Raw genomic sequence first — 14,032 nt, 5'->3', positions numbered from 1 at the left:
ACGAAGAGCATGATTGAAGTCCTGCATAGAAAAAGGGGCATCCAGAATGACACACATCTCCTTAGTAATCAAATGTGGCAATGCATTCCAAAACTTCCTTTGTGCCCTGTGTCTCAAGTTAGAATGAGGCTCAACGCTAAGAAGCTGGCAATAGAAATCAGTGGCAATCTATCTAACCATAAGAAGATCTGAATAAAGAGTGCCATATGAATCCTACAGCTGCCTGATACTATCTTTGGCATGAGATGGGCCGTGAGTAGCCAAGAACTGTTTGTTGGATCTGCTATCTGCCACCCGTTTGGGTCCAAAAGGATTCTTGGGCATAGTAGCGGTACTCCACACGCTGCTCAAGAGAGTGATGAAGCTCTACCCTAACAATACATAAAGAGTCTGCAACCCAGTGAGCATGAGGGTGTTTCTCATGCTCTCTCTGTAAGGCAGCCAGGCTACGTCTAATAGCCCTTTCTAAATCCAAGGCCTCTAGCCTCTTAGAAAGGGCACACATGTGAAAGAAGTTGCTAATATCACAGAGAGTAGAGGCCAGGGTTTGCGAGAAATCATGAGATCTCCAAATATCAAGCATCTGACGTGATAGCTTTGCATCTGAGAACAAATGATCAGAGATGCATACATGAGGTGTTGATCCATGGCGACTCAGATCTCTAATGCATGAAACCACTGGGCAATGACCCGATTTTGAAGTGCCTATAGCAATAAAAGTATGGCCCCCTCTATCAAGCACCCAATTATCCACATAAAATCGGTCTGACCATGCATAAATACATCCTGCATCCCTTCTCTTGTTAGACCTTGAATAAAGAAGAGTGGATGGTTTGCTCAGAATGTCATCCTCATGCCAACAATATCTACCATGAATGGAGAGTATAAACCTCTCCCAAGACGCTCTCTCAAGAGGATGCACCAAGCCCTCATGTCCACCTCTTTTATCAATTGGCATCTCAACCATATTAGTATGGTTACAGTGGGGTGATGACAATAGCACATAACTCATGGAACCCCACAATGATAGCTAACCATCCCTCGGGCATAATCTTGGTTATTGAAGTGTCCAAGGGAGAAGAACAATTCTGGCTGATTGATGTGTACGGAGCACGCTCATCTAAAGAAAGAAAGGAGATGTGGGAATGGATTTGTGGTCTTCACAATCAGAAAGCATGGTTCATGGCTGGGGACTTTAACATGGTGGTCAGATAGAGGGATTGGTTAGGTTCCAACAATGTAGTTATGGGTTCCGAGAAAACCAAATGGGAAGAGCTGATTATTCAAAAGAGGTTGGTGGATGCCTGGGACCTTGGGGACTGGAGTTCTTCACCGGGACATACATATTTCAGCTTGCAGTATATATCTAGCTCTTCCAGGATTGACAGAGTTTATTTCAACAAGGATGCAGAATGGATCCCTTACACCTTTAAGGCTTGGGTTGACCACGCAACCACCTCTTCGGATCACTTTCCCCTGAGGTGGGTTTGGGAGAGCAATAATTGCTGGGCTGAGGATAGATTGCCTTTTCATAAGAGGAAACTCATTGTAAATAATTCTCTCATCAGGGAAGATGCCTGTGGATGGAACTAGAGCTGCAATTACAAGGTTGGACTTAAGAGCTTATCATGATGCCCAGGCATGGGATAAATTTGTGGGAGAGATGCAATGCTTAATCAGAAAAGTGGGAAAGGACATGGCAGCAATGAGGAGAAAGAACAAGAGGCACTGCAGGAGGAATGGGATGCTTTGATTTTGATTAGACAGTCCAGACCCGTGTCTCAAGCAAAGTTGAGAGATTTTATCAAATGTAAAAATATGTGGGAGGAGATAGAAAACAGGAGAGCTCAAAAAGAGAGATTATTGTCAAGAAAGCTGTACTTTGGTCAAGCTCAAACCCCTTTGAAATTCTTCTCAAAGCTCTGAAAGAGAAGAGGGATAGAGAATACATATCCAATGCTAGGGATAGCAATGGTAAAATGATCTTAGACCCCAAGGAATTGGCTGCTACCTGGACCACATTCCTTGGGGATACTCTAAGCCTGAAGGAGGATGAGTCCACGGAAAGATTCTTTGCTGAAAATAGGCTTCTAGACATTATCCCTCAGGCAGTGGAGATGGACCAAGCCAAATGGATTGAGAGGAATATCCAGGAAGTTGAATGAATGCTTGGATGCTTTGAAAGCAATGGGGAAGGATAAATCCCCTGACTGGGATGGCCTTACTGTGGAGTTTTGGTCATATCTCAAGGTTCCAGTCGCCTACATAGTGAATAAGGCCTTTAAGCATCGACAATTGGAGAAAAGTGTGAAGGAAGGGCTAATCAAATTGATTCCTAAATAGGTGGCCTGCGAAAATGTTTTTCACATTGGAGGCCAATCACCATGCTTACAGTCTTGTATAAAATCATAGCTAAAGTTGTGGCAATGAGAATGACTCCTTTATTGCAAAATGTGATTTTCCCCAGACATATGGCTTTATTAAGGGGAGATCCATAATGGACAACATATATGCAGCCCTATTAGGGAAAGAGCTGGTAGAGAAGGAGAAGCAAAAAATGCATCATGCTGCACCTGGACCTAGAGAAAGCCTATACAGAGTCCATTGGTCATTTCTTAGCAGAGTGCTTGCCAAGTTGGGTTTTGGACCCTTAATCTCAAACATTATTTATGTGCTCAGCTCTGGTGCTAAGTCAAGTCTTATGCTCAATGGCTTTGTGGTTGGCTCATTCAACCTTAAAAGATTGGTCAGACAGGGCTGCCCACTTGCTCCATTGCTATTTGCTGTAATTTCTCATCCTTTGATTCTAGCTCTTGAGTTGGCAGCTGCTGAAAATCAAATAAAAGGTCTACAAGTGAATGATGAACAGCAGATGGTGATTCAATGCTTTGCTGATGACTCACTTCTCTTCTTGGATGCATCCAATGAAAATGTTAGAAATGCTTTGGCAATTGTACAAGTCTTTGCAGATGCATCTGGCTCCAAATGTAACATTCACAAGTCAAGGTTAATTAGTTTAACCGAGGATGAATCCTTTGATGTAACCAAATGGGGATGCTGAGTTGTGAACAAAGGCCAGATCTTTAGACATTTGGGATGCGCCATGGGAGTGGATGTCTCAGGTAAAGACATAGCGGACTGGCTTATGGACAAATTCATAGCCAAATTTAGAGCTTGGGATAACGTATATCTTCCCTTTCATTCAAGGGTAGTAATAGTAAACATGGTGTTGTTGGCATGCTTTCACTTCTTTACTCCTTGTATATATTTTACAGCTTGCCTCTGGAAGAGAGCTCTAAGCTATGCTAAAGCTTTTCTATGGAAGAATAAGCAGGGCAAGAGACCATGTTCTTTCTTGGCATGGCAGAAGGTGTGTAAACCCAAGAAGGATGGGGGAATTGGCATCCTAGACATGGAAACACATGCAATGGCGAGAATGCCAAAAATGTTGACTTCCTTTCTACAGCAGAGTCAACCTTGGACTAGGATGCTTAAAGAGCTTTCTTTGTATATGACTGTGAGTTGCCAAGGCAAATGGAGGGGACTCTTGGATTGATAAGATTTTTTCCCATGCTCCACTTGTCTTTAAAAATATGCCCTTTGCTGAATTTGTGATTAAGAAATGGAAGAGGATCATTCCCCTCATTCAATGGCAAGGATCTCCCAAAATCATGGGAAATTCACTATGCATGTATAATGTTTGGTGGTCCCCAGTTTTTTTCCCTCCGTTAGCCCTCATTGAGCCCAAAGTGAGCAAAAGACTCAACAACGGAGGGATAAGCAGATTTGAGGATTTCTGGGATGGTCCTCTTATGGGGTGAAGAGATGATGAACAGCTATCTGTCATGTATGGTCTCTCAAGACTTGATAAGAATCATCTGCATGTAGTTATTGGTAAGCTCAAGACGCTAACTATCAATACTTCTCAGCTCACGGAAAGGTGGATCAAAGATTGGGGGTGGACAGATGGACTTCTCCTTGGTCGGGAATCAACTGCCTAGTAAGGGGCACTTAGTATAGCCAACAAGCGCATTGGCAACAACAAGCACATACGAACGGCAAGCACCGGCGAACGGATGACAATAGCACCGGTGACCGACGCACCTCACCTCCCCACAATCTCTAGCGCAGGTGTCTCCTAAGAGACATTGGTAAAGACCTTTCTCTTCTGCCCTTTATACCCAGGGTATTTCAGCTATTGCACGCTATGTGGGATTACTAGGCGCTTGCGTGGGCAGCCCATGATGAAGCCACGAGAAGAGAAGAAGAAGAAGATTTGGTCTACGAGGAACACTCTGGTCTTTGTTAATGATGGCATGCAAAGTGTAGATCCTAAGAAAGTTATTTGTTTAGTAAAAGCTAACATTGCTAGTCTGGTGAGTGTAAACAGATGGGAGTTATATACAATGAAACTACTCACTAAGAGGATATTGGATTGAGCAGTTTCTGTGCGTAGTTCTTCTCTTGATTGTTTGAGAAGACTAACCCACAGTTTATATGTACTCTTTTCATATTATTAATATAAATACATCTTCACTATAAAAAAAAATCCCCACCAATAGTCTAATGGTCAGCATGAGGCATCAACATAGTGAGAGATTTCCAAAATACAATCCTCTCACCCTTATGGTTAGGACCATAGAGGTTAAGAATACCAATGCGTGTAACACCTTGCATAATTGGAATTACCGCGTGGTACAACTGGCAACTGGAGCCTATATAATGCCGACATTGCAATTGTTTCAAGACTAGTTAGACTTTAGAACTTTTAAAAGAATAACCTGAAGAGCCTTGGACTCAATAGCAATCTGAAGATACAGAGGATTTGGAGCCCGCTTTTCATACCTTTGTAATACATTGTACTTGACAGAATCTAATACAAACACTCTTTGAGTGATTCCACTTCCGTAAGTTGATTGTGTTCTTTTCCCTTCCTTGCAAGTTTATCCAATATGTTTTGTGTTACTGCCAAGTAATCCCACTAGCCTAGCCCAGCATCAGTTAGTGTTACTCGGGACGATTACCTGGTACATTCTGGTGTTTCTTCTATCGGATCAACTGATGAGTGGACAGTTCTTGTTCTCATCAACCCAGGACACTCACATTCCTGGGTTGTGCTTGCAACTATTTGACAGAATCTAATACAAACACTCTTTGAGTGAGTCCACTTCTGTAAGTTGACTGTGCTCTTGACCCTTCCTTGCAAGTTTATTCAATATGTTGCTGAGTAACCACTAGCCTAGCCTGGCACCAGTTAGTGTTACTTGGGATGATTTCCTGGTACATTCTTTGAGTTTCTTCTATCGGATCAACTCATGACTGGACAGTTCGTGTTCTCATCAACCCAGTACTCACATTCCTGGGTTGTACCTGCAAGCTATTTTGCGATTCTTGATCCTTCAAATGCCCTCTAACCCGTTGTAACAACTAAGTATCAGGAAGGCGGCTCGAAACAACTCAATCTTGTTGATTGTACTGGGGTCGACATTGAGCCTGGTCAGTGAGAGAGAGCTCCCACCATCCAGTCCCAATGGGGGAGTCGTTTGTCATCATCATATACAGAATGCATACTACCTATCTCCACATAATGTGGTAGAGTACTCCGATGTGGTTGGAGGATGTTCCTGATCTGTTATCGACAGTCGTAATGATGGCACCAGAAGCCCTTGTGGACGGAGGATGTCGGCTCTTTGAAGCTGCTGTTAACTGTGTATGGTGACCCTTTGAGCATGATGGGGGCCTATATGCTGGGAGGGATGGTGGGAGGGAGGGGATATAGCCTCGACTAGGTTATGGGTCTTTATATTGTATAATATAATAATGAAGCTCACGTTGAAGGCTTTGATTAGTGGTAGAATATAAAATGCATAGGGCAGCTTTTATAATCATGATCAAATCCATTGCAAAGAATTATACATGCACACCGAAGGAAAGGCCAATATTCACAAACGTGTCAAGTTTTCTTAAAGGACTTAAAGTGATTTTTTGATTTTTGGCTTAGCACAACTACTATGCCCTACCTTTTACAAAGGCGGTCCCAAAATAACATGAGACATTGTCACCATTTGGTCCATCTCCATTTCTGGAGCCATTTCTATGGGACTGTCACGCCATAGAGCGGCTAGATTTGTACCATGTTCACTTGTGGCCAGGCCAATGTCCCGTGTGTGAAAGGGTCAGTCATCTTGTGTCCCATGGATAGGAACCAGTTTTGTGCCACCCGTGGGTGATCAGTATTGTGCCATATGGACGGGAGCCTGTTTGCTGCCACCCGTGTATGACCAGGATTGCGTCTTACCCATGGGACTATCACTCCATGGTAGGACTGATATTGGTGCCGAGCTTTGTCTATGGGATTGTCACTCCATAGGAAGACCCATGCCAGAATTTGTGTTTTGCCTATGGGATTGTCACTCCATAGGAAGACCAGGACTTCAGATTTCTGTTGTGCCAATTTTGTGCCCGACAAGAAATTCTTGTACAAGTTTCATGAAAGGGAGATTTCGTCCATTACATGTGCACATGCATTCATGTTTGCATGCATAAACTTGCTCGCATGACTTGTTTTCGTGTGCTTGCCTGCTATGACGTGCCAGTACACTGGACGGGGACGCCCCCACTGTACCGTGGGTGTACTGTTTGTTGACGAGTTGGTGTGGTGTGTGAATAGGTGGTAAGTATTGTCTTTTTGGCCTTTCTCAAATGTGAAATCTATAAAGTAGTGTAAACCTTAATATTTATAAGGTTGGGTGTTCACACATATTTAAATAATGGCTGGACACCTTTCAATGTGGGTGCCCAAGAATTAACCTTTGATTAAGGCCTAATCATAATTAAGATTAAGGAGTGCATGGGAAGAATCCTCTCCGCATGTGGATGGTATGTGGGGGTGGTTGATGGAAAAGAAGGTGACTACTGTGTAGAGAGGTGGAAATAGTTTTTGCTTACTGGCTGTTGCCCCTTGTACCCGTCTTCATACCCGCTTGCTATTGCCTTGGTACCCGTTGGCTGCCATCCTTGTACCTGCTGTCGGCTGTTGCCTTGTACTCACCTTCAGTACCTGCTACTGGTTGCTGTCCTGTACCCGCCTACAGCACCTGCCGGCTGAATAGTACCCGCCTTCGGCTGCAACAGTACCCGCCATGCAACCTGTTGGCTGTTGCTTCCCTTGTGCTTGTCATAAGTACTTGCCGACTACGGCTGTCTGCATCGACCAAGACCACATTAGAGGAGGGACAGTTTCCTCACCTTAAATCCCAATTTGAATCTAAATCAGGTACTTGTTTCCGTATTTCAAATTCAGATAATATTAAATTTAAATGTTGTTTTTCCAAGTCTTGTGTAGGCAATTATCACCACCGCTTGCCTTTACCATGGAAGGCCACCGGGATGGTGATCTTTCCCGTGATGAGTACCCTGACCACGCCCTCACATTCAGAGGAGCCAGTGAAGGCCATTGGGGCTTGAGGGAAAGTGGGAGCAAAGCTTACTTGGGAGCACCAGGTATCACTCCCTCTGCAGTGCCTCACCCTGCTAGGTGTTAGTACGGGCGTGCCTGTTGGTGCACGGTCCCGGAAGACCAGTGAGGGGCGAGTGTTCACCCAGTGAAGGTGGGAGACTGCCTGTGATTTGGTCTACTCCGACAACCGATTCTTCAACGACAGAAATCTTCTTGTTTTCAGTTGTATTCACTCCATGTTATGGAGAAATCTAGCCTTGGGGCCCTTGAACACTTGTACATACAAATACTCCAAGAAATACAAACTGTATTGAGGGGGGTGGCCAGCTCTTTCCGGCCCTAGTGATGGTGTTAAGTGTTCTTTGTCATTTCTAGTTTAAATGTTGCAAGTATTGTCCATTGTTTGTATGGGTTAAGTGATCTAATACTGTGTATTTTATCTTCCGGTTTGTAGGCCACCCGTAGGGAGCAGTTACAGACACTGCAAGATATAGCGGTGCAGAACATGCTGCATGTAGGTAGCCCACAGAGGAAATGTGCTGCTCACATAGAATGTGCTACTACCATGACCCCGTGTGCATGTCGGTGACACTCCTTTCACAGGGCACCCGATTCTTTTATCTGCAGTCATTGTCTGTCAAGGTGGCAGAGGCTTGTAATAACTCCTTACTCTGGGCCTAGACTCCCTTCCCATTCATGTGACCTTGCTGTAGGGTAGGTAGCCAGCAAAGCCCCCTTCCACCTAGGGTCTTGCATTTGGGGTGCATCTTGCTGCTTGATTGATGGAGATCATGCTTGTCACTAGCTATCCTTTGATTTTGTACATTATAATTGATGGAATCTTAACTAAAAAGTAAACAGTAATCTTCCAAGAAGAAGGCAAATTAAAGAAGGAAAGAAAGCTTCAGTTGCCACTTTGATATAGACTGCTTCCACTGTGCACGTAGTATTGAAACTATACAATGTAGTTCATAATGCCCAACAAGAGGCATATAGCTGCTCAACTAATCTATGCCTATTTCTTTTTTGATCAGCTGACAGACTTTGGGCTTTCAACGGTGGGTTTAATCAACAGTACGGATGATTTCTCTAATCCTTCTGCAAATGGCAGAGTCTTTACAGATACGAAGATCCACGAAAGTCCTGCAGATCATACACAAGAGAGGGTGAGACCCAAAAAGCGATCTGCAGTTGGAACACCTGATTACCTGGCACCTGAAATTTTACTAGGAAGAGAGCATGGTACTTAATAACAGTTCATAGTAGCAATGGCTTTGAAGAGAGCATGGTAGTTAAAAACAGTTCGTAGTAGTAATGGCTTTGAAGTAGTCTGGTTTAAATGGAATTACCTATATTTTCAATGTGTAGATATCATACTAAGCAAACTTTTCATTCTGTCCATAGGCCATCCTGCTGACTGGTGGTCAGCTGGTGTCATTCTTTTTGAATGCTTGACAGGCATGCCACCTTTTAATGCTGAGCATCCACAGGTAAAACAATTTGGAAGAGTAAGCTCTATATAATCCAGTTATCATTTTAATTTGTTTTACTTGATAAGAGGTCCTCGGTGCTCCATAACAACATGGAATTTCCAGCAAGGAAATTGGTTGTTTAGCTATGAGAGATTTGATGTTTTAAATTGCATGAGAAGGTGGTTTTTTTTCCTAAAAAGTAACAATGTGCCTTTCTGCAGATTGTTTTCGAGAACATTCTAAACAGGAAGATACCATGGCCTGGCCCTGAGGACATGTCTTACGAAGCTAGAGATATGATAGACCAGTAAGTAGCGGTGCCACGCACATGCATGCATGCTCACACATGCTCAGAGATTGAGAGAGAGAGAGAGAGAGAGAGAGAGAGAGAGAGAGAGAGAGAGAGAGAGAGAATGAAATGATATATTAACGTCTCTAAGAGGCCATAGTGGCCTATGAGACCAAAACTGAGAGTACATCTGAAGTTGGTGTCTCATCAAAGAGAACAACTAAATGAGACTAAAAAGTACAATAAACTGATTGTCCTACAGTTATAAGAACAGAACTGTGAGACTCCGAGATGATAGTGAGTAGAAAATACTGGAAAATACTGAAAAATGTATATCAGGTAGATCCATGTATGCTGATCAGTTGAAGTGTTGCCCTCTCCTTAGATCAAGTATCTCCGCCACGGGGCTGTCTAGAATGGAGAGGTCGTAGAAGTGAGGTAGGCGCCTACGATGCCGAGCAATAATGGCTCTGATCTGGCGATGGTGAGGATACCATGGTCGGGATCCTGGTGGGCATGGCCGACGAGCACGACATAAGATAACTGCCCTATCAGTGGTGACTCCCTGGGAGCGTGGTCGGTGCCCTGATGGCCCAATGGAGGAGGTATCAAGAGGTGTGTGGGCTGGGTTGCTGGTGCTGGTGCCGAAGAAATCTGTCAGGGTCCTCTGTCTAGGTACATCATGGCTCGGCCTCCTGTCTGCCAAGAGGGTCTCTCTGTGTCTCCTGAGCTCAAGTAGAAACAATCCAAGGCATCTCTGATCCTCAAACTCCATGACCCTGCGTAACGGCCCAAAACCCTCTTGGAAGAGGCAGTGATATCTCCCTCGGATCTCATAATAGATTGTACATCGGCAAATGTAGTGTTCCTCTGTCTCTACCTCCTGGTAGCATAGCTGACAAATGCGGTCATCCACGATCTGATGCACATATCGCCCTGTCTCAATCCGTAGCTGGTGTGATGAGGTCCGGATCTGTCCAATGGCACAACGTATCCCATGGGATAGGTGTACATCCATGTATGCCGGGCGGGTGATAATCATCCGGTGAGAGGTGTAGAAAATGGCTCTTGTAATGAGTCATTTTCGTGCCCAAGGGCTCAAGGGGGCTAGTCCATGTCCTCTCTGTGTCCACTCTGATGATATCCATCCTGATCTTGCGGTTTGGCTCTGAGCGGGTGAGATCCAAAAATGGACAATCCAGACTGTACTGAAAGGGTGGTAGTGCCTCTATCCGCAAACCATGTAGGTCAAACCATGATCTCATCTGAACGTACCAACAATGAGTATCTCCATCCTCTGCCAACTGTATGGATGAGGTCAATGCCAAACGGGAGTACCTCTGCTGAGGGAGCTCCCATAGCCGCTATAAATAGGTAAATGCTTGGAATAGGGCCTCGGTTACTACTGGTGGGGCACCCAGCTCAGCCCGAACAATCTCATGTGGTATTGATGATTTGCTCCGAATCATACGAGCAATCATCATAATCAGTGGTCTCTCCATTTGCCTCCATCCCTCATCTGTCCCTCTCTGAGATCTGTGATGTATACTGGGCCCCCAAATTGGAGCTCCATACAGGAGAGTCGGTGTGACAAGCATATTAGCCACAATTTGGTGCGTGGCTCCTGAAACTGTATGTGTGCACACTGCCTCTCAAGTGCCCCCAAGGCTGCATGCCCTCGAGCTAATCTAGCTGCTGCTGTCCCCTTCAGGGAGAAACGCGGTCCTGTGAAAGTAACTCCCAAGTAGACATATGACCTGACGTACTCTACTGGCTCCCCTTGGAAAGTGAACTGAGGCTCTGATCTCGTCACCCATGCCTGTGTGGTGTTAAACACCATAACCTTGGTTTTCCCAAGGTTCACTGTCAGATCTCTATCCGCACAGAAAACCTGTAATGCATCCAGGTCTCTGTGTAATCCCTCCAGAGAGTCTGAGATTAGAACAATATCATCAGCATATCACAAGATGGCTATCAACACCCCTGCTAGGCATGCCCCTGGGCCTCCTAATCTGTCTACATAATCAGAGAGAGATAGAGAAATGAAATGATATATTAACGTCTCTAAGAGGCCATATTGGCCTATGAGACCAAAACTGAGAGTACATCTGAAGTTGGTGTCTCATCAAAGAGAACTACTAACTAAATGAGACTAAAAAGTACAATAAACTGATTGTCTTACAGTTACAAGAACGGAATTGTAAGACTCTGAAATGATACCGAGTAGAAAACATTGAAAAATGTATATCAAGTAGATCCATGTATGGTGATCAGTTGAAGTGTTTCCCTCTCCTTAGATCAAATATCTCCGCCATAGGGCTATCGTAGAAGCGAGGTAGGCGCCTCCGATGCCGAGCAATAATGGCTCTGATCTAGCGATGGTGAGGAGGCGTGGCCGACGAGCACGACATAAGATGACTGCTCTATCAGTGGTGACTCCCTGGGAGCGTGGTCGGTGCCCCGATGGTCCAATGGAGGAGGTATCAAGAGGTGTGTGGGCAGGGTTGCTGGTGCTGGTGCTAGTGCTGAAGAAATCTGTCAGGATCCTCTGTCTAGGTATATCATGGCTCGGTCTCTTGTCTGCCAAGAGGGTCTCTCTGTGTCTCCTGAGCTCAAGTAGGAACAATCCTAGGCATCTCTGATACTCAAACTTCCCAACCCCTCTTAGAAGAGGCAAAGATATCTCCCTCGGATCTCATAATAGATTGTACATCGGCAAATGTAGTGCTCCTCTGTCTCTGCCTCTTGGTAGCATAGCTGACAAATGCGGTCATCCAAGATCTGATGCACATATCGCCCTATCTCAATCTGCAGCCGGTGTGATGAGGTCCGGATTTGTCCAATGGCACAACGTATCCCATGTGATAGGTCACATGCGTACATCCATGTACGTAGGGCGGGTGATAAAATCATCTGGTTAGAGGTGTAGAAAATGGATCTTGTAATGAGCCATTTTCGTGCCTAAGGGCTCAAGGGGACTAGTCCATGTCCTCTTTGTGTCCACTCTGATGATATCCATCCTGATCATGCGGTTTTGCTCTGAGCGGGTGAGATCCAAAAATGGACAATCGAGACTGTACTGAAAGGGTGGTAGTGCCTCTATCCGCAAACCATGTAGGTCAAACCATGATCATCTGAGCGTACCAGCAATGAGTATCTCCATCCTCTGCCAACTGTATGGATGAGGTCAATGCCAATCGGGAGTACCTCTGCTGAGGGGGAGCTCCCATAGCCGCTGTAAAAAGGTAATTGCCTGGAATAGGGCCTCAGTCACTACTGGTGCGGCACCCAGCTCAACCCCAAAAATCTCATGTTGTACTGTTGATTTGCTCCGAATCATGCGGGCAATCATCATAATCAATGGTCTCTCCATTTGCCTCCATCCCTCTTTGAGATTTGTGATGTATGCTGGGCCCCCAAATTGGAGCTCCGTACAGGAGGGTCGGTGTGACAAGCGTATCAAATAGCCACAATTCGGTGCGCGGCTCCTGAAACTGTATGTGTGCATACTGCCTCTCAAGTGCCCCCAAGTCTGCATGCCCTCGAGCTAATCTAGCTACTACTGCCTCCTTCAGGGAGAAACGCGGTCCTGTGAAAGTAACTCCCGAGAGAGAGAGAGAGAGAGAAGAAGAAGAAGAAGAAGAAGAAGCTCTTTTAACGTCGTAGGAACAATCCCAAGAGACCAAATATGATCTATCCGACGGGAGTGAGATTCGAACACAATCCCAAGAGACCAAATATGATCTATCCGACGGGGGGGGGAGAGAGAGAGAGAGAGAGAGAGAGAGAGAGAGAGAGAGAGAGAGAGAGAGAAATGAAATGAAATGAAATGTTATATTAACGTCTTCAAAAGGCCATAATGACCTATGAGACCAAAAGTTACATCATGGTGGATCTGATACAATGTCTGGATAAAAAAAACCCAGAAAATGAAAAATAAAGATGATACTACTGGCACCTAGAAAATGAAACTGGAACTGGAAGGTACACTATGGAGGTACCTCCATCTCATAATATGTGCCGCATCGGACACTGGCGGATCTCCTCAATATCCTCTGTGGTCAGCACCCTGACTGGGTGTCTCGCATGCCTCGCAAGAATAATCCGAATCTGCCGCTGCAACCTCCGTCTATGCTGAGAGAGAGAGAGAGAGTTATATTAACGTCTACGGAAGACCGCAAGGGCCTATGAGACCAAAAGTAATACAATGGTACCATGGATATACTGAGCCATGGAAAACTGAAAGAGAAAGTAAAATGAAAACATGAGAGAGAGAGAAAGAAAGAAAGAAAGAAAGATATATTAACGTCTGCAAAAGGCCAAAATTGGCCTATGAGACAAACAAGTAGTACAATGATGCTCCTCCAGTCATCAAGAGGAAAATGTGGAGTGAGAATAAAATGTACAAGTATGACAACACGACCATAGGGGACTCAATGGTGGTGTACAAATAAGAGGGTGTGGATGGAGTACTAGGGCTACTAATGCATCTCTATATGCTGAAGGGGTGATAAAAATTTGATATGTTATCTACTCCTAACTCCATCCAGTCCCATAGTCTGGGTACAATATGTCATACATCCGATCTGAGGATGCCGTAAATGTTTGGAACATGCGTCCTGGATCAGAGCAAAAATGTGCCAGCTGCTCCTCGACCTCCTGTTGGTGTCGAGACCGGATGGCCGCGATCTCTCTGTGGTGTAGCCGTGGTGTCTGGTAGCCGGCTAGTCTGGGTCGTCGCCTAGCTCAAATCTCCTCCGCTCGTTGAGATGTCACTCCCAATGTGTGTGGCTGGGCTACGGGTGCCAATCT

At 44.9% G+C, this 14,032-nt stretch overlaps 1 protein-coding gene across 2 annotated transcripts in view; it reads left to right on the top strand.

Annotated features, from left to right (window-relative positions):
* The window catches only part of LOC147637675 (putative serine/threonine protein kinase IREH1), a 181,013-nt gene that overhangs the window by 150,328 nt on the left and 16,653 nt on the right, over positions 1–14,032 (top strand). Inside the window, exons 10-12 of one of the 2 annotated variants that reach the window (XR_015266070.1) lie at positions 8,494–8,625; positions 8,864–8,949; positions 9,153–9,238. Coding sequence is in view for 1 of the 2 variants with exons in the window: in XM_086799504.1 (XP_086655630.1) it covers positions 8,494–8,701; positions 8,864–8,949; positions 9,153–9,238 (380 nt within the window). In the remaining variant the exon portion in view is untranslated. Of the gene's footprint in view, positions 1–8,493; positions 8,702–8,863; positions 8,950–9,152; positions 9,239–14,032 lie in introns of both variants that reach the window. The other variant, XM_086799504.1, reaches the window with a different exon arrangement.

The sequence above is a fragment of the Cibotium barometz genome, chromosome 6 (genome assembly GCF_041138505.1).
Source record: "Cibotium barometz isolate CiBa-2024 chromosome 6, ASM4113850v1, whole genome shotgun sequence".
Classification (NCBI taxonomy): Eukaryota; Viridiplantae; Streptophyta; class Polypodiopsida; order Cyatheales; family Cibotiaceae; genus Cibotium; species Cibotium barometz.
This window is presented reverse-complemented; position numbering and strand designations above follow the sequence as displayed.